A 25,789-nucleotide genomic window follows, 5' to 3' on the forward strand; every position below is an offset into this window, starting at 1 on the left:
TAAAAATATATTTCAGGAAATATTATGCACAGATCATAATGAACAATGAACAACGAACAAGTGAAAAACTTTCTTATTTAAGTAAATATTAATGTGAACGCAGTTATGTATAAATAATAATAAAGCGTAAATAAATAAATAAAATTAAATTCAATTGTTGGTTTACTTACATTTTGAAATAAATGTTATCATGTTAACATTGGCGCCAATGTACTGTTACTCGTTTCTAGCATGTTGATAACAGTCTTTTAAATGCAGGAAATAACAACTCACTGTAATCAATTGGCTGCAATTGAATAAATATGCATTTTTATGTTATCACTTTTAATTTTGCATGAAAAAACGATAAATTAAGCGGTTAATTCAAAGTTTAAATATTTAGCGATTGCCAAATTGAATACCAGGGCTGGTTGCTAGTGTTCTAATTAAAAGCAGTGGTGCGATATGGTAACACTGGTTTTACAGCTGATAGAAATCATAACAAAAGAGCAATGTTTTCCTGTGTTGTTTATATTTAAATAGCGATTTTAAGCGCTATTTCGGACGCGAAAATGGACAAATCCAGGTCCACTGCGTACGACAAGTTCGTTGGCTTCGTTGAACAACTGCGGAATACGGAATGCAGGTGGGACTCAACGAAAATTTGATTGTTTTCGGTTGCATTAAATGTTTTGGGGAGGGGACCGGCAACAGTTTGTTGCTCATTACGGAACAATATTGATTAAATAGTCATGCCCAGGTGATTTCCGGTGGTTTTATTGTCCCTAAAATGAACCTGTCAACTGGTTTGCCCACCCAAAACATTCATTCAACATTGAGCAATAAGTGCATCGGCTATGACGTCATGCCACATACCTGTACTAAAACTAATTTATTTCGAATCTCCACAGCCAAAAGCAGAAGATCACCTGCTTTCAGCAGATTGCCGAGTGCATCATGTCGCCCTCGCTGGCGGGCCACATCAACTATGCCGCCCACTGCGGCACGGCCACGAATGTTCTGCTGCTGTTCTGCGAGGATGTGGATTCCGTGGTTCGGATGAGCGCCGAGGAAAACCTCAATAAAATACTGAGGTCACTCGAGAAAACCCGGGTCAGTCGCATCCTTATGGATCTGTATGGTGAAATTAAGCGTAATGGTAACCAGAGGTAAGGTGGCAAATATATTAAAGCTAAAAGAACAATCTAATGAAAGAACAACTTTCTGAACAGATCCCTGAGGATTTGCCTGAATCTTTTCTCCTACTATGCTCCACAAATAAAGGAGAAACACATCAAGTGGTATGCCGTGAGATTGCTCCAATGTATGACCACCATTTCCCAGCGCAAGGAGACGTTGCTCCAGGAGACTCTTTGCGACTTCGTCAAACACTTTTGCCGCCATATACAACAGGGTCTCAGCGATAGCGAATCCTGCAAACTGTTCGAGGTAGAACAATATCCCAAAGGGTCTTTTATTTATATATTCTAGCGTTTGTTGACTTTTGCAGACTTTTCTGGACCATATTAGCTCCGATTGTGCCGTCAAGCGTCGTTGCTCGGCCCAAAACTGCATGAGTCTGATTGAGAATGCACGCAATAGGAGCCTCATGGCCAAACATGGGGTCAACAAAGTGATGGGTAAGACAGCTTAAATAGGAAATGAATTGCTAAGAGAAATGCGAAAAATCCATATAGAAACTGAATCATTACTAACAACTATATAGTTCGTGATGTTGTGCTGTTATTTACTATGAGAAATGGTATTTACATTCAGCAGAATGATGCACTTGTTTCAAAACACTGAGCCTCTATTGTTATTTCGCAAAGAGTAACACCATTAAATTTAACAATATTGCTGCCTTCATAACAGCCTCTATTGTTTGTACACTTTTGGATACACACTATTCGCTGTTAGTTATTTAACGCACTTTCGCTACGACACTTTCTGCTCAACAGGACGCTCTTTATATTCACATCAATAATGAAAGAGGTGTTTAAAAAGCGTGTAACGGCCGAATACTAAGCCTCGGATAGATGGTCATATATATACATATATTGTTAGGTTCGTGCTGGCTCTGCAGCTAAACAATATTTTTAATATTCTAAAAAGCCGCAAATCCATGAAAAATACCTTACCAAAATGTAAAGCCATCGAACTGCAAACTACGCGAGCGCGGGGATAAATGGTTTTTGGTTTTATTCAAACTCGCATTGTGAATGCAATCACAGCCATGGGTTTGTTTGTCTGTGGCCTGTGGGCGCTGAGGGGGCGTGGCACAATAAAAGTAACTAGACATTTGATATAAATTATATTTCTACAGTGCTGTTGGTTACCACGCGCAATCGATGGACGAATGTACGTATATACCCACAGATTTTTTTTCCAGATTTGTTTTGATTTTTAGGCAACGATAGCGGGCAGTTTTTATTTTAACATTTGCTGACTGGCGGACTGCAGCAATAACTGCAGCGGCAAAAACAAAAGTCATAGAAACGTGAGCCATGCGAAAATTCTTAAAAATTGCAAACACAAATCATTTTTTATTGAATTTTCATGAAAATATTATTGGCAAACGTCGACGAAGAGGTAAATGCACCATAGTTACGTTACATTTGCCATCGTCTTTTTATGAGCTGCATTGTCCAACAAAAAATTAAGTTTAAACCCCAGAGGAGCTCGGTGTTTGGCATTTGCAAACAATTGAAGTGATATACCGGACTGGGAAAACTAATTCATTTGCTAGGACTACCTTTATGGAAGTCAAAATTCTGACCGCGCCCAAGTTCATATAAATTAAGCTTCGGCTTGACTCTTCCATTGCTCTTTTCTTGTCCAAATGTTTACCTTCAAATCAACTCCTTTAGCTCCTGTTCCGGTTCCTAGCTCTGCTCCTTTCCCTGCCGCCTACCGGTCTTCTAGTCCTGTGTCAACTTTATGCCACTTCTCGGCAAAGGCACAATGCCAGGCAACTCTTCAGCGCATCCTTATACAGTCTGGCGCCTCTTTTTATGAGCACCCATCATAGTACTTGGGCTGCCTGTGTTCTGGCATGCTCCTGGCATGCCCCAACAAACAGACACAAAGTACGGTGCTCAGACCTCAGAACTCAGAGCTCAGAGCTCCGGGATCCTAGATCCCAAACCCCAGAACTCAGACCTCAGAGCCGCCCTCGCCCACGCCATCTCCGTTTGTTTGTCTCCCCGCCCGTAGACGAAATGAAATTTATGCACTTGGACACTTCCATGCAATAATTCATGCGAAATTGAATCAGATATTCATTCCTGTGCAGCTTTAAAGCGGATAATCAACGTTGTAAACAAATGCCAGCCGAACGAGGCCAGCAAAGCAAAGCCGGCAGCTGCAAAAGGGAGCTGGCAAAATTTATGTTGCCCACTGACTGATGCCAAAGCTAAACAAAAAGTGCAAATTATTTTCCATGTCAACTGTGTGGCAGCATAAATGGCACAATGACCAATTCATAATCTGAAACCGCTGCTGATCTCTTTGAAAACGTACTCCATGGAACCCAGACTGTCCACCTGGTCGAAAATGTCAAAGTAATTATTTTTATTTTGACTTCATTTTGTGCTTCTACGGTGTACGACAGCTGCAAAATGAATTAATATTCAGCTGCAACTGTATATTCGTTTGTGTATGACAAAAAATATCGAAACGATTCTTATTTAAATTGTTTGATTTGTAATTAAATAATTTATAACATTTTTCCCTCAAAACTTCTTACTGTGCACTTTGCAGTCAGTAGGCCTCAAACTAAACACCTCTATTCGGGTGGCTATTAATTGCAGTCCTCGAACGTGCCCAGCATGAAGTCCCCCGATTCCCTGCTCTTTCCGTTTTGGGCTCGCCAATTTTGCAGAAAGTTCTTGCGGCTTCTGCCGCAATTAATTGATACACATGGAAACAGGCCGCAAGTTGTGCTCGGCAAAGTCACTTGGCTGCCATGAGGGCCATGTAAAAAGTTTCTCCGGCGAGAAGTGTTTTCAATTTTGCGCCCCAAAGGAAGAAAATGAAAACTAATTGAGTAACAAACTTCCAACATGGCGTTTTGTGATTGGTGGCGTATACGTAATGAAACGACAAATAAGCGGAGACAACAAGAGCAAGAACTGCGGGAGGTCGAGGACTCAGTCCCAGTGGCTGGGTGGTGGGTGGTGGGTGGGTCTGTGCATGTGTGCAGAGTCTATAAATATCAGATGGAAAGTTTTCAACGAGATAAATTTAATTGGAGGCAATTTGTTGCAAAACATATGAGGGAAAAGTTGCCAAGAACACGAAAGAAGTATGAACTGCAATTGGCCGGCCAAACGCCACAGAAAGTGGCTAAAGGTATCTGGTACTGGTATTGGTATTGGAATTGCTATCTGTAAATGTATCTGTATCAGAAGCTCGCTTATTGCTTATTGAGCAAATTGGAATTGCCAGCACACGCTGCGCAAAAAGTTTGAAGAGCGTTTTTAATTTGTATCAACAGCAGCCGTAAGTTTCCCTCCATTAACTAACTTATCCCTATTATATTTTGCAGAGCTCCTGCTGACGGATCAGCAAGCGAGCAGCGTGCTGGGAGCCTTGGGGCTGCTGCGCCTCCTGTTGCCACAACTCATACGCGGCTACCCCGGCGATAGCCACGAGGATTCCGAGTCCTTGGCCGGCAAGAAGCAGCAACAGCAGCAGACAACGACCTCCGACTGTCGGCAAATTATTGAAATTTATGATTATTGTTTGCACCTGCTGAGCACGCAGCACACCGCGAATCACGCCATCATAAATGCCACCCTGGAGGTCATCAACGGCATACTCCAGGCTGTGGACGCCGCATACGATGGCCAATGTAGCCAGAGTCTGGGCCAAAGTTTGCGCCAACTGTTGTGCAATCAACAACTGCAGCACAATGAGTATTTGCGGCGAAGGAAATCATTAAAGAATCAAATATTCCAATTGAAAAATTACGAAGTGGCGGCAAGTCAACACCAGCTAGAGGATGAGGATGAGAACGAGGATGTAGATGAGCTGGTGGTTGGGTCCACTGCAATGCAAATGAAAAAGAATTCAAATGCAAAACTGCAGCAGGCGAAGTGTCGCGAGCAGCAGCAGCATCAGCAGCAACTCGAGGTTGACAACAGCTCGCTGGGAATTAATGCTGGGGAAGATACCACGACCGAGGCTCCAAGTTCCGTCGCTGATGAAGGTATGGCAAATAAGGCAGAATGCAAGTCGAGATGGTTTGTGGGTTTGCGTTTGGGAGTGTGTGCGCGCAGTCATGTGGAAATGTGACATGCTGACAGAGGATCAGAGGAACTAGAGGACAGGCGGGGCAGGACAGTGAGGACCGTGAGGACAGAGGGGCAGGCGGACGGAACCAACAGACAGACCATGCCGAAATCAAGAAAATTGAGCAATTGCACAGGCTGATGGAGACGCCCACACACAATGCACATATGAAAATTATTAGTGCATGCTTTTAGGCGGCGGCACATGCAGGAACGAGGTCAGGCCAAATTTGCATTTGCCGCCAGCGGAATCCTGCACAAATATTTACACAAATTGTAGGGCTAACCCATACCCGCACTCATGCCCACACCATTTTTGCATTTTCCAGGGGGAGAGCCGGAGTCAACGAAGCAGCGCTGCCACATTAGGAATGCCGCACGCAGCATCAGCGAATGCGTTGCCTCGGATGAGGACAAGCAGGGGCAAGGACACCGACAGCAGCGGGACGAGGATGAAGTCGTTGTGGCGGAGGATGATGATGATGACGACGACATGGAGCTGCTGAGTGCCGAGTGTGATGACTTTACAACCCTGTCGCAACTAAATGAACAACAACAGGCGCTGTCAACGGTATTGAAATTGCCCGCAACAACAGCAGCAGCAGCACGCGGAGCAGCAACATCGCAGGACGATAAACTGATTGATGTTGATGCCGATGTCGGGGGGCTGACTAAACCGCAGCATCAGTCATCTCTGCAGAATCTGCTCGCCGGCAGCGATGACAAATCCCAGCATTTGAGTGACATCGACAATGAATCTTTCAACAGCATCGATTTCGATGCCGAAATCACAATTGCCGGCAGCAAAGAGCAACAGCAGCAGCAGCAGCAACATCCACCCGCGGATGATTCGGTGGAATCCGGCGATGCAACAGCAATTGGCACATTCTTCAACAATCTGCTGTCGCATTCCAATGCAGGTGAGCCAGCCATAACTGTGATACGATATTCCATTCCGTGCAAATATTTCATTAGCAAAGTTCAAAGTTAGCGGAGCAAGTTCAAAACTATTTCCATTTGATGTTATTGCATTTCACGGTCTACCGCAGACGCCACCAAATCCCATTTTGCCCACATTTTTGATTTTTGCTTTTGTTTCTTTTTTCTTTGCGCCAAACAATTGCGCATCTATTTGCAATATTCGAGTGGCATTCGATGGCATTATTTGCATAATTGCGACCGCGCTGCAGACGTGACTCGCAGCCAAGCCAATTGCACTTGTGAATTAATGAAGCGTAATTGTTGCCGGGTTGTCGACTGAAATTAGGCAATTCGTGCACAAGGATCTCGCCTCCTGAAGAGGAAGGATGTAGCGTGTAACTCTAAAAGTGCAAGTCCGCGAAGTTATTGATTTTACTGAATTTCTCACCCAGACTAATTGTGCTTCTCGTTCTCAGTAGCTCACTTTATACTTAGTTTTTACTTAATACGATTTAGTTACACTTTATTATGATACTTATTTCTCTCCGTGCACTTAAGATGCATCTTGTTGTTAGCTTCGTTGTCCTCAGTCGAAATGGGCAAACAAAGCTCTGCATCCTTGATTCTAATGCTGTTTGCTGACTTTTCGATCCCGATTGATACGACAATCAATCGGTGATATAATTTATTTTAATATTTAAATCGCTCGACTGCCTGACTGTGTGGCATCGACTCGGAATAACGAGCACCATAAGTATGCCACACTTTTCCCCTGACCTATAAATGGAATTGAAGGAGAGCGACGACTGGCAGACATGATGCCAGACCCATGTCCTGTCGTTAGTTAGTGCGCGGGGTGGAGGCTAGTAATAAACAAAGGAAATGTACTGCACTGAGCCGGAAGTACTAATTAAGCGAATGAGTTGTGGGCGGGGCACCGAGAGTCCTGGACGGGAGGGGAATAAAGACAACTGGATGGGCGAAGGACGAGATGGGGTGCGTATAAAAACCCACATCCACTTGACGTAAATGTTGGGCTTAAATCCGGCATTTCTTGTGTGTGTAAGTCTCTGCGAGGGATGCGGATTAAGCTTGAAACATGGCAATGCATTTGCGCTGTGCGATGGCCCCAAAACTCCCTCTGCCCTCCGCTCCACCTACCTCCCGCACGCCAACCTCATTGCTGGTTTTCTTGTGCCGCCACTGCCACTTGGCCAAAGCATCACACTGCAAGTTGGCAACAAAGTGGTTAAGACAAATGGGTTACGTGATAAAATGCGGTTACTCAAATTGCATGTATGCAAGCTTACATGTTGTGTCACAGTATACTCGTACGTACACGTATACACATAGACACATACGTGTGTGTTTTCGGCGCGGGTGTGCTTGGTGTGTATGGTGTCTATGGTGTGTGTGTGTGTGTACGGGTTTATTTAGCATTGCCCGGAACAGTCAGCCAAAACGAGAGGAGCCAGCCATCAGCTGCTGCACTTTGCCTGCTCTGCGCTTGGCTCCTTTTTATTTTCGTCCTGCCCACCGCCTGTTGTTACTGCCGTTCCTGTTATTGTTGTTGTTGTTGTTGTTATCCTTTCTGGGCCGCATTAGTTGTTTTTGCTGTTGTGTACTTATGCGCTATCAGCCTTTTTGCGCTGCTTTCCCTCGTCCGTCCGCGGTAGTTATTGCCGCTTGTTTGTTTTTGTTTCTATAAATATGTACACATATATCTAGGGCTATATGTGTGCTCAGATATGTGAAGCCGCAGCCAGATCCGCCCGACTTTATCTGCATTACAGCCCCGACGATTAGTATACTCTTGGAAGTACTCCAGTGACATACCCTTGCGATCTGAGCTTTTAATAGAAACTTCCTTTTATGCCATTGGTTTTTTATTTCGTATCTCTGCTAGAAATTTATAGCAAAATGCGTATTATAATAGCAATAGAATAAATATTATTATCGCTTATTACTAGCTTTAATAAAAGATAGCGAGTCTGGGCTTTCATTTTGTTTAGGCCAGCCCACTTATCCTGTAGTCAGACAACATTTTTCGCGTCTGTTGCTGTGTCCTTCCCTATATTTTCGCCGTTTTTATACCCTTTCGCTGCATCCACATATGTAACTTGAGCAGTAAAAAACATTTGCATGTGTGCTGTTAGGCGGAGAGGTTTGCCCGTCCGTTTGGCGGGCATAAAGTAGCAGCCATGGAACCACCATCGCTCCACCGTCCTCGCCGCGGTTTTTCCGACCAGAGCCCGCGTTTCCCACGCGGTTTTCATTGTCGCCTAGTTTGGGGTTTCGTTCCTTTCCTTGCTTATACGCTTCAAAGTTGTATTTGCCATTTTTGTGTGATGCATTTTTTTGTTTGCATTTTCAGCGTGATTTTATAATAAAAGGAAAACACTCGACCGAAGTTGCGGAGCTGCTGCCGTTTTCACTTTTATGGAGGCGAAGCTATTAAAGCATAAAATGCCAGCCAACCCCAAACATAATTACCGGCGAGTGTATGTGCATGAAAGTTCCATAAAACTTCATGCAGGATCCCTGATTTCTGGGTGCTTTTATGAGCACCCAGCTTTTCCTAATTTGAGGGATAACTCAGATTGCTGGTTTTGGTAAATCAGTTTTTTTTTAGATGAGGGATTACTTGTTAAATGCCAGATGTGCTGCTTAAACTTCGATCTGAGCTCTGGTCTGTGGGGTTTTATAATATTAAGAGAATGATTTTGAACATTTGTTTGGTATTTGAATGTTTCAATTTAAGCGAAGCATAATTTTGCGTACGTTTGTAACCAATTTGTTGGGCTTACCCAATCCCACACTTAGAGGATGTGTTCCTGGAACACTGATCAGGCTTCCTCGGTAGTTTATCTGCCCCGAACAATACATGCGAGCACTCTGACCATAAAGTGCTCTGCTGCTTCCGTTGGCCGCAGTCGTGGAATCGTGGTTGCTCTAATTTTTACAGCTCTTGCATGCGGCAGGAACATCCATTAGAACAATAACAAAGAACAACAACAACAACGACAGGGATAGCCACAACAAGTGCATCTAAAAGATGCAGCCATTTTTAACCCACTTAAGTGGTCAGTGGGGGAAGCGAGTGGCTGCACTATGCTCGTACTTTCCATGAAATTGAAGTTTTCAATTAATTTTCAATACAAGATGGAGAACCGGGAAGTTTGCCCGCGGCGGCAAGCTAATAGAACAACATAAAAAGTAGCTAGGAAAATAGTTTCAGCGGTTTTGCCCTCACATACACACACACACATACATCCGTACCAGATACTTGTGCCCTCATGGCTCACAAAGTTTGCCACGATAGACGAATGTGCCGGGTAATTGGCCGTCTGGAGTGGCCGCAAATTAGCCAACGCCATTGCTGGCATTAGTGTCAAACCAAGTTATCTGCTAGACCTTCGACGGGGCGCTCTAACTCTCGTGGCTTTTGTGCTTCCAGCTTCGGAGTCGGTCAGTAAGCTCTTTCGTCAATCAAGCGGCTCTAAGTCCACGCCCTCCAAGTCCGCTTCCACTACGGCTCCCGCCGACAAATCGGATGCCATCTCGGCCGCCTCGCTCACGCTCTCGCTTACCTCCTTGGCCAGCAGTAACCTGGAGCCGCCGGAGCGGCAGCCCTCGATTGCGGAGACGCCCACGCCGGTGGAAGACTCCTGCTCGATAACCGCCACCCACACGGCCTCCACAGCCCTCATGATGGATGCTCCGGCCGTGGAAGTGGCAGCCTCTAAGCCCGAAACACCACAGCTGCGTGGCACGCCCAACGGTAAGTCGCTTGCTGTCGCACCTAGGAGACACTAATTAGAAGCTTTATCTCCGCAGCTAATCCCTTTCTAGTGGAGAACTCGCCGCTCCGGCAGACAGTTGTCGGTCGTGCCCTGATCACCGTGAAAATTGGCAGCATCCTGGAGCAGTCGTTGGTCTACTATACGGCTCGCTTGGTGGCAGCTCGGTTTCTGCTCAGTGGACAAGCGGCGGGATTGCAGCCCGATAGCATCAGCAGAGTTTCTATCAAGAGTCTCTCCTTGGGCGTGATTGCCCAATGTGTGCGTTTGTCTCCGAGGATTCTTCAACTCAGCCTGGAGATTAGCGAGCAGGAACTGCAGCTGCTGGAGGAGGCCACCTCTCAGACAGGAAGTGGTGATAGCACTCAAGTTTCAAGTCCACAGAGCAGCGACAATTCCCAGGTGGGCGGAGAGAAGCCACCGTTGGATAGTAGTCTCGTTCCGACTAGCTTGGAAGAGAACCTGCTTCTGCTGGACATTAAGGATGATCATTTCGGGCCGAGCACATGTCCAGCATACTTGCAGCCAGCGACACCCACCCTAAGCCGCAGTGCAGACGCTTCAGTTCTCCTACTTGAAGGCAGCACTACTTCATCGCCGTTTGCCAAGAAACCGGAAGAGAAGCTCTCCAAGTCCGAGATCATTGGAAGTTCGTATAGGCCCACAGTGGCAGTTGAGGATGTGCCTCCATTGAGCATGCCTCCACGTCCACCCAAGCGCACAAAGTCAACGCGTAGTCGAGTAGGAGTACTTGGAGCCTCCTCTACAACTGAGAGTTCTCCACCTCAAGACCGTCAGAAGCTTTCGGATATCCTGCTCTTCCATGACCACTGCGATCCCATCTTGCGGGGTGGCGTCCAGCAGGTTGTGGGTAACTTCCTGCAATCTAGTGGGGCTGGACTGTTTCTGAATCTGCAACGTGGTCTTGGCCTGCAACACTTGTTGGCCATTTTACTGAAGGTGAGTGCGTCGATAGTCCCACACACGATATTCGCACAAAGTGTTTCATAGCCAGAGGCACTCTGGCTAAAGTTCCTTTAATGGGTACCTCCCATTTGCCGGTGCCTGGTTAATGGTAAGCTACATTACATGTATGCTAACCCGCTTTGTATATCTGCCGCTATACATATCTTTGTCATAGCACGCCCACTTGCACTCCTTCCCTCCACCTTTCACTACTCCTTTTCCTGCCCTGCGTTTGCATAACGCATACGCCACGTTGTGCGGCTATTTGCTTTACCCTTTGTAGGGTATAGTGACTTGTTTAGAATGTTTGTTTTGGTCTTAAGCTATAAACAGTGCCTTAATTAACACAAAAAACAGAAAAAAATAGAAAAAACATTGGTTTCTCAAGAATTTTACTTATAAATTCCAAATTCCCAGAGCATTTCATCTTCGACTGTTTCGGGTTATTATGTGGCAGCAACGAAGTCCGCCCTCTATTTTCCCCTCTGTGCAAACATTCTATATCTATAAATATGTGCCCCCACCTTTTCGCTGTACTTTTTTCTATGTTAAACCATCAAGCTAACATATTTTAACACATGCAGGCAAACACACACGGACACGGACACGTGTCCATATCAATGGCTGCTGCCTTTTGAATATTTTCCAGCTACGGCCACCAACTCAAGCAGCCAAGCCAGTTGCAGTTGGAGCTTAGCCGGCGGCATTTTGTGTGGTTGGTTGTTTTTCATTTGAAAATAAGAAAGAAAATTCTTATCGCCTTCGCAATGTGCAAGTGCAAATGCCCCTAAAGGGAGCAGCGCGCATCCGTTGCCATCTTACTTTCACCCATCTTTCCGTTCCCATCACCGCACCATTCCACGATTCCACTATCCCACCATCCATTCCCATCTTACCCAACTTACCCTTCCGGTATGCAGAATGTGCGCATAAGTTGCACATTGATTTCTGTCTGGGGATTGGCCGTGGCAGTAAGTTGGGGCTCCGATGCGGGGATGGTTTCTTATTGAATTCAATAATTTAGTGGCCAGCACCGAACATTTAAATTGCTGCTGGCTGTTGGCCTCCCCAAAAGTGCAATTTGATTATGCAATGTTGTTGCAGCGAGATGCATGCGCAGATGAGGAGGAAGTGGAATGGGAATGGGACGCAGGACGTGCCAGCTGAAAATCACATTAGATGCCTGCTATATAATGGTTGCAAATCCGTCTCAATGGCACTTGCCAGCATACCAAAATTGAAGCCAAAACGAGATAGAGATTGTTGGGAAGGGGATCGAAATGGGGATGGGACGGGAAGAACCTCCCTGGAGCTGGCCATCCCAGGCCATTCCGGGACCAAAGGCAAAGCAACTTTGATAACAATAGCCCTTTGGCCGGGTCTGCAGTTAGGAAAAGCTTGTTAGGGATTCGTTAAAAATGCACACACTCTCAGATGGATGCCCGGATGGAGGGAAGGGATGCCCGAGAGCTGGCCACTGTGTGATTGTGGAAAAGTTTTTGCTTGTGCAAACAATAAAACACAAATTCGCTTAGCCAACGTCTCGTTTTGGCCGTGGCCGTCTTATGCCTGTTCTTGAGATCCTGTATAAAGAAATTTAGCCGAAAACTTTTTGCTCTTCTCCACTTATTGCAGGGCTTTGAGGACGAGATCCACACAGTGGTTATACAAGCGTTGAATGCATTCGATAAGATATTTCCGCATGTGGTGTCCAAATATTTGACAGAGCCGCCATGTCATTATCATGCTCATCAGCAGCAGCAGCAGAAGGAGCAGCAACAGCAGCAGGAGCAGGACAACCAGAAGCTGGAGCAGGACCTGCAACGACATTCAAGTGGGCAACAAAAGCGTTCGGGCCAGGCGCAAACATTTGGCCAACAAACTTTTGCAAAGGACCAGGATAATGCCTTAAGCAGTCAACGGCAGCAACAAAGGCGTCCTAACGATGCCGGGACATGTGCCAACTCCTCGGCCACTGATAATGATGAGCTACTGGCTGCTCTTTTGAATGATTTCCAATTGCAATCGACTGGCATGCGGCAGCAGCCAAAGAATAATAGCACCGGCACCGGGCAGTCGGGTAATGAGCCCGATCTCGAACCCAATCCCAATCCCGCAGTGGAGCCTTTCTGTGTGTTTGCCATCTCACCGAAATTGCTCTTGAGCAAACTCCGGCTCTGCCATCACAATAAATATTGGCTGGTCCAGAATAAATACGCCGAAGTTATTTCGAATTTAAATTACGTGCTGCTGCGGTCGTACTACGCAAATTTTCGTTGTGCCATCGACAACAAAAACAGCGGCGCCAGGAAGCAGGACTCCAAGTGGCCACCGATGGATGCCAGCAGTGTCTGCCACTCTGGACGGGATGCGGAGGGCGAGGACATTGTCTGCACTTATGAGGTAAGCAGCTAAATCGTCTTATTACAGCCGCTCCCGCTCGCCAGCTTGTTTATTGTGCAGATTATTTTACGAGTGTGTTTTCGCCCAGCTCTCTGGAGCCTTTGGAGCAAGAGCATCTGGAGCATCCGAGGCAATTCGAGTGCCGGGACGGGGCGCTCCTCTGACAACTCTTATTGAACATTTGTGCACTCAAGTGTGTGGCCGGGCTCTTTGTGCATTCTGCAGGAGACTGCGAGCGCATCCTGCCGAGTGCCGAATCCAGAATGACGGGACCACTGACAGCCTGACGGACTGGCTGACAGAGCTTGGGGGTTTTCGTTTTCGTGGCACCAGCTCGCACATATATTTGTTTATTTATTATTTTTACAAAGCTAAGCAATTTACTAAATGGCACTGAGAGGGAAAACGTACATCAACTCGAGGAGAGTCGGCAAACAATTGCGCCAAAGGACGACAGACGGATCAAACTGAATGCCGAGAAAATGTAATAGCATGAGGAGAGCTTAAATGTGTGCCTACAATCCCATCTATTGATGTGGAGCATTGAATTTCGTATTCCAAACGTAGTTGCAATTATTGTTGACTGTGTTTTCGCACAGTTCAAAACTTAATAGCCCGCAGTTTTCGATGGGCGTTCGCGTTAGAAACACTTTACTACAACAATCATTTTGCCAGGGAAAAGCTAAATTATAAATTGATTAAATATTTAAATTGACGTAGTGAGAAGTCAACAATATTATTTAATATTTAATTTAACAACAAAGGTAATTTTCAAATCGATCCCAATCAATGGTTTTCATGCCGATGGCCATTTTCTTCAGTGTTCTACCTTGCGGACAAAATCGACTATGCAAACCGCATCTGTACGGCCATTCGAAACTGCCAAACTGCATAATGAAAACTTGGCTCACTTTTTGATTTACAACGTGCCGTCAACTGACTCAAATGCACTTTGCCCCCTTGCAGGCGCAGTTTCTGGCTGAACTTTTACATCTGCTCGGCGACGATGATGCGCGGGTGCGGGAACACGCCGCCTGCTGTCTATGCCGCTTTATAATGCAAACGGCGCGCCAGGACCCAGCGCAAGGCCAAGGAGCAGGAGGCGGTGGAGACGTTATCGAAGGCAATGGCAAAGTCAACGTGGAAACTCAACAAACTAATTTCAATTTGCTGTGGGATTTTTTCGACTATCGCATATTTGGCAGCATGTCCGTGACGTTGCGTAATTTATTCCGGGCCAGTTCGACGATTGTGCCGCCTCTGGCTGAGCTGGATGCATTGGCCACCTCGAATTCAGCCCCATCCTACCCCGACACTGGCAGCACGTCCGGCTCCTCCACATCGACATCTGCCTCATACGGAGGATCCGCAGCGGCAGTCTCCGCGGCGTCGGCCTACTTCGAGGCAAGTTACGGCATCGGCATCGCCGAGGGGCATGTTTTTGCGCTGGCATCCGCGTCCCAACGTCAAATCGCGCAGGAGGAAAAAGTTTTGGCCAAAGTTTTGTATCGCTTGACAAATAAATTGATGACGCTGAATGATAAAAATGTGCAGGTAAATATTTGTGTTTGCCAATCGAACGGAGCCACCGAATCGAAGCGAATCGATCCAAACCAATCCGCCCAACCATTTCCCCTTCACAGTTTGGCATAATTTACGCGCTGCGCCTCCTGCTGAGGCACTTCAATTTCGTGGACTATCAAAAGGCCTGGCTGGAATTCAATTTCGTTGAAATTTGCATTAGCTATGCCTACTACAACAATGCAACAGCTGCGGACCTCGGCTGCCAGAACGATTTGATTGATGTGATGGGCAAATTAATGGCAGGTGAGTAGTGGTCTGGCTGCCTGCCGATCACAAAAGGGGTTACTCTGTTATTTCCTTGCTGGCACAATCCCAATCCCAATCCCAATCCCCATCTCCATAACCCCCAATTTCCCAACCATCTTAACCGACATTCACATTCAAATGCCGCATTAATTCATGGCTAACTGGTGATTTCTCTGGTGCGCCTGAATGCCTTCCCGATATTTCAGATAACTCTGATATTTTCGATATTTATTGGATTTATTCGACTGGGGCGAACAGTCGACGCTTTGTGGCTCGTTTGGCTAATTTAATTTGAATGGAATTACAAAAGCAGTAATTTTTAGTCTCAGACTGCATATTTAATTGCATTATGCTGTAATGAATGCTGTGGCAACGTTTGCATAAATCATTTTAATTAATTGTTTGTCATTAAATAGATTTGCATAAATATTTTCATGCTGCGGTGTAAGTGACTGGGCACAGTTTTTTTTTTTTAGATGCTATTATTTTTAAATTTAATCAAGAAAAACGGGAAATTAGCATAAATGGTTTTAAATTTCCGTTGCACTAAATGTTTACTTCGCTACCAAAAAATAGGCAAATAACTATGGCGAAACCCAATACAGTGTGGCAATATATGATACATTTTAGCTATAAAAATGACTATTTGAGTCATTGTCATTTTCATAGATTTACGACATGCAGACGAACTTTATTCAATCTAATATTTTTGGTTAAAAACTACCGAAATGTTGCACACTAACTAGCATTAAAAGCTGAAACTGCATTCTGCATTCATTCTCACTTTTTTTGCATGCAACTAAACGTTTTTAATTTAATAATTCCGCACGGCATTATTAACAAAGTGCATCTAAAAAATGCCAACAACTGTAGCAACATCAACAACAGTTATGCAGCTAGTGCAGTAATAAACATTTCAATTCAATTTGCGAAATGTTTATGGGTCGGAGCAAAAAAAGCAAACAGAAAACCAAACTTCAACTCAATTTCATTAGGGCATTTCACAACCACCAACCACCGAACATCGAACTCCACCTCCACACTTCATCGCATGCATTAGGATGCCATAAATTTTAGGACATTGTGGATGCAAAGGATGGGGAATGGCGACAGGCTCTTCATTATTTATCATGCCGGTCGCGTATTTGCTGCGCGCTAATGTAATCCACCATAATCAAAAAGTAATTAAATTATTAATAAACCATTAAATGTTAAACAATTTTTGTGTCAGTGAGGCCGGCTGCTACCACACCCCCATCCCTCGCCACTAAAATAAAACACTTGCCATGGTCATTTGAATTTGCATCCGCATTTGTGCCGCTTGCCTGCAATGTGCATTCAGCAATTTAATATTTAAGCCGCGTGTACTTATGTGCCCATGTATCCGCGTATCCGTGTATCCGCGTATCCGTGTGCCTCGCATATCTGGACATCGATTTGAAAACAGAATCGCCAAATGTTTTCCGACACTCTCGCGTGCGCTTCATGATAAGTTTTGACAGTTGCCAAAATGTATGCAAATAGTTTTCAATTCATGCCCGGCACCAAAACAAACAGCCTGCGAAATCCTTTAATTGTGGCCTATGTAAATTCACAGTTCACCGATGGCTTAAAGCCGTAGAAGCACCTGCAATCCCATTGGATTTCGCGGTATGTGATGGAAGTTATATAGGGCTTTGTAGTGCACCTACATCTAAAATTCCTGTTCAATTTTTCCTCTTACTAAATCCATTTTAATTTGGCTTGATAAATATTCAAAACAATCTTTATTTTGCAATATACATAGCACATTTAGCTCATAATAATAACTTCCTCTACTCTGGTATATATATGCAATGTTGCAGCTCTCTTCTCTAATTTTAATGAATTTTGAAGATGATTACGTTAGATTTTAATGAATGGGAGTTTGAGGTGTACTGGAATGTGAGCAATGCTGGAGCTTCCGATAATAATAAATGAATTTTAAGAGCCCTAGGGAATCATTTATCACAATTGTTCGTGTATAGACTTGTGATACGGTGCGGTTAAATTCATCTACTTACACATCGTGAGCGGAACTCCCTCCACCTTTCTGTGGCCTCATAATCGAACGCTGACCTGGCGCCAAACTGGGAAAAATAACTGAAATGTGCGATAAATAAATATAAATTGGTAACGGAAGAATGGCGGCGTCTCATTGCGATTGTGCGCAATTTTCAATTAATTAGTAAATGTAATGCAAACGGCGATGCGGGGCTGCAGGCTATCCACTTGCACATTGTGGCCCCCGAAGGGGTTCTTTAAATGGCTCCCTTAACACTTAATTTTTATAAATATTTATGGGCATACAATTTAATTTATTTGCAAATAATAATTTTTTGCAATGCCATTTCCTTTCGCAGCCGCCAAATACAAATATATATTGCTTATTGCCACTGAATACTGAACGTTGCATTGTTGACACATAAATTGAAATGTTGCGTGCGCCGCACACACTTACATTAATTAACGCTGATAAATCATAGCATACTTTGAAGCGTTTTCCGTTTGTTACCTATGCAATTTTTGTTTTAATTTCGCATTATTTTGCCGCCTTTGCCGATCCTACATATCCACATAAACGCGTATATTGCCATGGCAATCCCATTGAATCGTGCATTTTTCAATTGCAAATCCATTAATGCGTTTTTCATTTTGTGAGCTGCAATTACGCCGCATTTGTATAATTTTAAGAGCTCGTTTGCATTTTAACACAATTAGCCCAGGTGGGATCACTTAATTTGCCATTAATAAGCCCCGCCACCGCCACCACCCATCATTTCATCATTGCAGGTGCCATGCTGAGCTCAGGTGAGCCAAACGCCGCCCACCTGGACTTTCTGCTGCGTCACAGCGTCAGGATGCTGAACATCTACTATCACTTGGTCACCAATCAGCGCCCACACAGCACGGGATCCCAGTCGGGAAGCAGCAGCTCCAAGCCGCCCAAGAGCGAGCTCTTTGCCCGCGAACAGCCAGCGGCATCCCTTCAGGCTCTGGGTTACTTTGCCGGCGATTACGTTTACATGAAACTTTACAACATTTTAAGAGGTGCTAATGACAGCTACAAGGTAAGTCAGACCACGGACTCGCAGATTCCGAGCCGGGAACCGCCATTAAGTCGCTGCTGGCGCCGAAATGGCAAAAGTTGCGCGGCACGCGCACTGAGATTTCCCAGCATCCAGCATCACAGGATTCGGTTCGAGATGGAGCTCCTGATGGAGATGGAGCTGCAGCTGGATGCACGTACAGCGCAATGCGCCGTTTTATATGCAACACTATCCAACGCTGCCGCAGCAATGGCAATGAGTTGTAAAAATTCAGACCGCGACGAAATGCAGCCAACGTAGCATCCACACTTGACTTTTGCCACTCGCAGCTCAAACAGAAAACTTCTCCACTCGCAGTGACTTAATGTGCGGGTTGCATTAGGTCGGCAGCACATTGCATTCGCCGCTAACTCCTCGTTCTCCTTTTACTGGATAAGTAACTCGATTTTTTCTATTTCTCCTCCCCAGATAACCATAAATCAGGAGGCCGGCAGCTTATTAATTTGTCTCCTGAAAACCTGCCTCCACGCAGTGAGCCTCTGCCTGGAGGGCATGGCGAGTGCTTCGCCCCCGGAGCTGAAATTAATCGAAGAAATACTCCACTATTTGACCAGGCTCATAAATTATGCGCCCGCCGAGTGCGTTGCATGTCTGCGGCAACTGTTGAAATATTTATTCGCCCAAAATTATGCCAGCCAAGTGCGGCTGCAGCCATCGGCCATCGGTGGAAATGGCAGTGGAATTGGCCACCATGCCGCCTTCATGCGTCCCTACTTCGCGGCCAAGGGCAGGGGTCACGGCGCCAGCTCCACATTGTTGCCAACAATAAATTCAAAACCAGCGGTGGCGGGATCCCAGCGAGGGGCTCCAACCGACGCTCGCCAGCCAATTGATGCCGGCCCACTCCACGACATGGGCATGCTCTTTGTGCACGGCCTGCAGCCACCCTCTCCGCCGGCGGGCGACTCTGTCCGGCTTATAAAGCTATTCGAGCCGCTGGTCATATACTGTCTGACGGTAAGTACACTGCGAGAAACTTATCTTTCATTTAGGCTACATTTTAAATGTATGTATGAGTAGGTAAACTGGTTTCCAAAGTTCCATTTTTAATTTATTTAAATGTCCAAAAAAATATATTACACTTTTTTCCCACTGTATGAACGCAACGTTGGCCAGCGATGGCTAATTAATTTTAGTTGTAGCCAATTTGTTTGATTAAAAATGCACAGACACGAATACCGACCATCCTGGGGAGCAGTCCTTAATCTCTTACGTGTGTGAGTGTGAGTGTGTGCGCGGATGGGTCAGAGTGCAACCATTGATATTTTATTAATGGCAAAAATTTGCCGAGCACTAGTATTCCTGCATGTAACATGTACCCTTCCCTTCCGTGCCCTTTCCAGCTCTTCATGAAATCCAATGCGCTGGTACAGGCGCCCATTTTGCGATTACTTTCCCAACTGCTGGACTTGAATGTGACCTACAGCATACTGGACTCCAAGAACGTAATATTCGATCAGGTACTGAGCAATATGGATCTGATTGAAGAGGGAATAGATAGGTGATTACAAGATTGAATATAAATTGAATAAAAGAGTTCAAAGAAACCGATTAATTTTTTAACTTGATATAACTTTTAAAACTTGTAACTATAGAAACGCCTTCATCATGGTGCCGCCCATGCTGAGATTCCTGGTGCAGCTGACGCACAAGAGCGACCGGCAGCTGATCACGATACCCAAGATCATCAGCATCACCAACAATCTGCTGGCCAACGGATCGGTGCGCGAGGTGGCTCTGCTGGCCCTGAAGACCCTCAGCTACGAGCTGTTTTTTATGCACAGCCAGCTGGAGGAGGCGCTGAACACCGAGGGCCATAACTCAGGGCGAGCCGCGTGCCAGAGTCCTTTGAGTGCAGCCCCCACGCCGGAAACCAGAGAGGCCTTGCTGGCGCAACGACGCGAACTGGACACCCAACGGGAAGTGGTGCTGGGCATGCTGGAGAAGTTCATGGAAGCACGGCCGAGTCAACAGGTCCTCGCCCTACTCCTGCTGTTCGAACGGAGTGTGCAGCAACTGGACACGCCACCGTATCGCAGTGCCCAGGATGCGGACGCCGTGTACGGGACGCTTTGTCGAGGGCTGTGCTCCCGCCAATGGCGTCTCCACAACGCCGGTGATCTGCGGCTCCTGGAGAGCTGTTTCCGCAATAACGGCAACCATGTGCTGGCCGACAGCAAGGGATTCCTGCAGCTGCTGCAGCTTTTCATCGAGCAGGTGGGTTAAATATGCAGTGGCCTAAGCTTGACAAGGCACTCAGCCAATTCACAGCTGCCCATCAAGCCCTCAATTACGGCGTGCATTAAGACTCCGGCAGTCCTCTGCCATGCACTGCTTCCGCCCATCTGTCCGTCCGCCTTCGATTGAACTCATAAATATGCGAGAAGCCTGCTTAAATATACATGCCCACACACACTTGGAGGCGTCAAGCAATTTGTAATATTTATGAATGCAGACAGAAACTTAAAATCCAGCCCGACATGCAAATGAACGTAAAGCTGTCTATCAGCCGCCGGTTTGGCAGGCTGCCAATGCAAATGACATATGAATGTCCTGAGTAGGTGTCATCGGGCGTGCCTGGCATCCACTTAATAATATAATTGAAGTAATGCCACAAATTACAACACTCTCAGTTTGGCAACGATGGCCGTGCGACTTAACTGGTACTTAGGGCCAACGCCTGCAATTGCATAAATTGAACTCGATGACATTAAACTGCCGACTGGCAGATGTTCGAGTCCTAAGATGACGGCCCATTGTGGCCATGTCTCATCACTTTCCATTCACTTCTCGGGTATCCATCGAAGATTCAATGCTCACAGGGCTTTGTCTGCAGAGTTTAAAAGCTTTTTCCACCCAATATATACAAAGGCGGTAGCCAAACACCTGTAGGCCCTCCTCGACCCTTGATACCCGAAGCTCATCAACGATTTGTCATTGCCGCCTTCCCGTCCGTCCATCTCTCCGTCCGTCCGTCCGTTCAACCCTTCGCATTTACATACACACGAATGCACTTAGTTGCAGTTACGGGGCAATTTTTTATTTTGCCCTGCTGTTGCTGGTGCTGCTGGTGTTGTTGCTGTTGCCACTGCTGTTGCTGATCCATGTGGCGCTGTAGTTAATGTGCCACATGTCGTATACGTGACATTTTTAATACCTACGCTTCAACGCCGCACATTTTCAACTATTAATGCGCATTTAAGCTACACATGCATTAACTGTCGGTCTGTCTTCCATGCCCGTGCAGCCCGTGCCGTTAGGGCCAGCCATGCCCCCACCGCCCATTCCGACCCCCCCATAGACCAGTCAAGCGTTATGCTACAGTTAAAACCAACTTAATTACAGAGTCTCACTAGCACAGCTGGGCGTGTGTTGGTTCAGCGGGTTCGGGGAATCCAAGTGGAGTACTTGTCGTAGGCAGAGTCAATTGCATGTGAGAACTACTCCACTCCACGCGAGTCCGCTGCATCCACGTGTCTAACGGCTTTGGCCGTTGGTCACCCAACCCCCATCCCAAATCGCCCGTATTAATGGCAAACTGACACTTTACTGCCGACGGCAATTCAACTTCATTTAGCTTGTAAGTTATGCGCCGAGCTTAAAAACTTTAACTAATTATCGTTTATTTAATTTGGACATGCATAAAAAAGATGAGACGACGGTTGGGCAAATTAACAGGGTTTACGCAGTCTTTGCCGCTCAGGTGCCATGAGTAATTAAGTCTGGCCTCCCACTCGTTTTCGCCCGGGTGTTTATGTGGGATGCAGGTGAATAGTTTATGGCAGCAACATTTTAATTGAAATTGAAATTGCACCGCAACTTAAATAACATTCTGCGTGTAAACATTGACTCGAGAAGGCACGCGAGCTGTTCAGCAAAAAATATTCTGTTTAAAATGGGTAGCACAGGCAATGGGAACTGCATTCGCCACATGTGCGGAATGGGCAGGATGGGAATGATGGGCAGGATGGGTCTGTGTCCTAATTACTGCCGGAAAATATGTTGATGTTGGCACTGGCAACTTTGTCACACAAATTTATGCAAACTTTCACACTTTACTGCACTGGCGGTCAACAACGAAAGGAGTCATCAGCCAGCGTACTTACGTCTCTTCTCAAACCAGTCTCTTTTTACATTTTCGTTGCAGGGCGTTGGGAACTTTGGTGATTTAGCTCTGGCCATGGTTATGCTGTCCAACGTAATCCTTAAAACGGAGGAGATTTATCTAGTGAATCACATTAAACTTTATTTGAAAAATAATCCAACAGCCGAGCGTCGTCTACAGGCCCTGATGCCCAGCTCCCCATCGACAGCTCCTCATTGGCAGGACGAGGCACCATCGACGTCTTCGGCGGCGGCAGCTGCCAGAGCGGCCGCCGCATCCTTTTCCGCCGGCCGCTCCTCCATCAGTGAAATTAACTATTTCGCCAAAGTTCTCAGCGAGAAGCTGCTCGCCTGTTTGGAGGTCCTCCTGGGCTTGGAACCGAGCTCATCCAGCCACGCCTACTGCCAGCTGGCCGGGCGCTTCGTGGATGCCCTGCTCAACGTCTGCTGTCGCTCACGGCACAAGGATGCACTTCAATCAGTTTTCCGTTTGGTTTTGGCCGAGTCTGAATTTCTCTGCAAATACTATAGCCTGCTGTTGATGAGTGCCGCAGTCCAGGGCGGATCCCACTCACTGGATGCCGTGTTGCTGGCCTGCCTGAGGTTGCTGCTCGCCATGCGGCTGGAGGAGCCGGTGGCCCTTTTGGAACAGGCCGCCCAGCTGCCGCTGAAGAAAAACTTGCAGCGGGCGTTGCTACGCGAAGTTTGTCGTGCAAGTGCGGTAAGTGAATTAAGACAAAAATCGATGGTAGAATTATAAATTAACTAATAAGTTATGGTTAAACACAGAATAGTTACGCCTGGTGTTATTAATACACATAGATACGGCTTAAAATATTTTATGAAACTTGAGGCTGTGTCTCTCATCTTTTTTGCGAACCCATTTCTCCCAGTGTAGCTAAGTAAAGAGACGGCAGTGGAGTAATGGCGAATCAGACACATTAGTTTAATTTGAATTTGGCAGACGACAGCGTAGCCGGGCCGCCAAAAACCCAATCCCCACCGCCCGTCCCCCGGGTGCTTCAACCATATACGACAATGCGAATTTTTCCAGCTGACAGTTGTCGCACTCGCAATTTTGCGGTTCACCGCATCGGGTTTTTGGTTTCTGCTTTCGGTTCACCGTCCCGCCGGCGACAGTGAGCCTTTAAACGGTTGGCTTACTTTAAACACAGTTCATTGGCGGGCATAATTTTAAATGATTGCCACTCGAGCATGCCCCACTTGTTGGATAATGGCACAATCCCAATTCCCATCTCCATCCCCAGGACAATCCCCATTATTTGCCTGTGACCCGAACAAATCACGATTGTCCACTAATTGCAGGGCTGCGATTGGAGTGCGCAACAAGTGCGCCGGCTGTTCGAAGGCAGGTATCTGAATTTCCTAATTGCTGACCACTTGGAATTCATTTGCGAGCTATGCCAAGAGCGTCCCGAGTGCGGCTCATTACTGCAGGTGGCCTTGTTCCGGAATGCCCATCGATTGAACAGGGTAAGTTGCCAGAGACTTTTGCATAACAAAGCCCAGTTGCCTGCTTTTGTGTTCGTCCTTTCATCTGGTGTCCCCCATTCCCCGCCAGCAATCCGTTCGCATCGTCCTTCGGCTATTGGGACGTCTTTGTGAGCCCGCTGAACGGGAAGCCTCCGGAGACGTTGGCAGCGATGCGGATCCCACCCTGCAGGCTCTGCAACTCCTGAGTCGCCTGCACCAGCTTTACGAGGGAGAACGCTCGCTGCAGTTGCCCATCGAGCGGATGGCCCGGCGGCTGAGCGCCCAGAGTGGCCAGCCCGCCAGGAACGTCATCTACGAGCGTCTGGTGGAGGGAGACCTGGCCGGCGGAGAGGACCAGGACGCCCTGCGAACCTTGCTGTAAGTAATTCCCCTTCAATTATTCATCCCGGGCAATGGCAATTTATATTCAGTTCATTACATTGCTGCACGTTAGGGTGGGTCAGTAAAGTAAGCACAAGAACACTTATAAAATTCATGTGGCTTGTTACATTTTGCGAAACCTTTTTATAAACATAGATCAGATGAAGAATTATCTGAAGACCTATACTGACATTATCATTAAATTTTTGAATATACAACTCGATCCACCGTCGTCAAAGTGGTTTCCCTTTCTTAACCAACGAGTATCCACTGAAAGCGAACCGAAGAGTACTCCAAGTTCGGATCAGAAGACTCTCATTATCCTCCATGCTTTTATTTATGTTTCATTGCTTCGCTTCGCAGACTGAAGGACTTGGAGTGCCGCCAGGACAATGAGACTGCAACGCCGTCGCGCATAATTGATGAGAGCTGGCTCTTTGCGCAGGTAAATGGGACAAGCACTTGGCCATTATGGCACTGCCACAGCTAATTTGTTGTTATTTTTCCCCTTCCCTCTGCCGCTCCATTACTCATCATTTGACAACATTTTTCCTCCGTCATCCGCCGACAGCTAATCAAATTCGCCACCCAGCATGCCGATGCCCCGCAGCAGCAGAAGCAACTAATGCTGCTGCTCCTGGAGATCCAGTCGGAGCCGAAGCTGCAACGCCTGCTCAGAAGTCTGGGCACCGAGCAGGAGGCGAAACTACTGCGCCACGCCATCGCCGGTTCCCTGGCTGCCATGATGTCCGCCTTCCGGCAGAAGTGCATCCAGCATGCACCGCACATCAACTACATGCAACCACCGCCACTGGCGCGCGTATCCTGCGCCCTGCTCATGTCAAAGGTGGCTTCCACAGAGGCCAGAAAATGCCGAAACCCACCCACCTGGGAGCAACTGGATGTGGCGCGGGCGGTGTGCGCCCTGATGGCCTGCATTCGGAATGCGGAGCAAACAGCACTCATCTACATCGATGCCCGGCTGATGGAGAAGTTCGTGGTCGAGCACCTGCTGCGCCGCGAGCATTTGCCGCAGTTGCTGGCCTATCTCGGCTGGCTGGCCGGAGCGGCAAAACAGATTTTGGCCATGCCAACACGACAGGAGTCGGAACAAGACGCTCTGGGCGTGCTGCTGGCCACCGTGAATGCACTTTTGCAGCAGCCCCGCGTCTGGCGGGAACTTAATGCCAGTTTGGATCACTCACTGCGATGCGAACTGCTCGACCTGCTGGACTCAGTGGCTCGGTGCATTCTGCAGGACACCATTTTCTATCGAAGGCACCGCCGGGATAGAAACAAGGCCAAGGGACCGGCACCGCAAGCGATTTTCCTGGCCAAATTGATTGAAACCCAAATTGAAATCGAGTCCCTGGACAGTGGCAGGGTCTTGGCAGGCGTCGAGGACGCCCGACTGCAGTTCGCAGGTCAGGAGCTGGCCCGATTCCAAGTGGCATTGGTAAGTGACAATCGGCTAGTCATTTGTCAGTACGAC

General features: G+C 46.7%; 1 protein-coding gene across 2 annotated transcripts in view; it reads left to right on the forward strand.

Annotated features, from left to right (window-relative positions):
- The first annotated feature begins 463 nt into the window (after positions 1 to 463).
- LOC6612602 overlaps positions 464 to 25,789 on the forward strand; it is a 37,894-nt gene continuing 12,568 nt past the window's right edge. Inside the window, exons 1-20 of one of the 2 annotated variants that reach the window (XM_032720278.1) lie at positions 464 to 625; positions 891 to 1,148; positions 1,212 to 1,428; positions 1,490 to 1,619; positions 4,526 to 5,188; positions 5,600 to 6,190; positions 9,649 to 9,972; positions 10,029 to 10,951; positions 12,593 to 13,360; positions 14,327 to 14,914; positions 15,004 to 15,187; positions 18,002 to 18,279; positions 18,727 to 19,275; positions 19,662 to 19,819; positions 19,914 to 20,535; positions 22,466 to 23,143; positions 23,749 to 23,916; positions 24,005 to 24,294; positions 24,661 to 24,742; positions 24,869 to 25,753. In XM_032720278.1, the coding sequence (XP_032576169.1) occupies positions 552 to 625; positions 891 to 1,148; positions 1,212 to 1,428; positions 1,490 to 1,619; positions 4,526 to 5,188; positions 5,600 to 6,190; positions 9,649 to 9,972; positions 10,029 to 10,951; positions 12,593 to 13,360; positions 14,327 to 14,914; positions 15,004 to 15,187; positions 18,002 to 18,279; positions 18,727 to 19,275; positions 19,662 to 19,819; positions 19,914 to 20,535; positions 22,466 to 23,143; positions 23,749 to 23,916; positions 24,005 to 24,294; positions 24,661 to 24,742; positions 24,869 to 25,753 (8,430 nt within the window). In that variant the 5' untranslated portion in view covers positions 464 to 551. The remainder of the gene's footprint in view (positions 626 to 890; positions 1,149 to 1,211; positions 1,429 to 1,489; positions 1,620 to 4,525; positions 5,189 to 5,599; positions 6,191 to 9,648; positions 9,973 to 10,028; positions 10,952 to 12,592; positions 13,361 to 14,326; positions 14,915 to 15,003; positions 15,188 to 18,001; positions 18,280 to 18,726; positions 19,276 to 19,661; positions 19,820 to 19,913; positions 20,536 to 22,465; positions 23,144 to 23,748; positions 23,917 to 24,004; positions 24,295 to 24,660; positions 24,743 to 24,868; positions 25,754 to 25,789) is intronic. The other variant, XM_032720277.1, reaches the window with a different exon arrangement.

This window comes from Drosophila sechellia, chromosome 3R, assembly GCF_004382195.2.
Source record: "Drosophila sechellia strain sech25 chromosome 3R, ASM438219v1, whole genome shotgun sequence".
Lineage (NCBI taxonomy): Eukaryota > Metazoa > Arthropoda > Insecta > Diptera > Drosophilidae > Drosophila > Drosophila sechellia.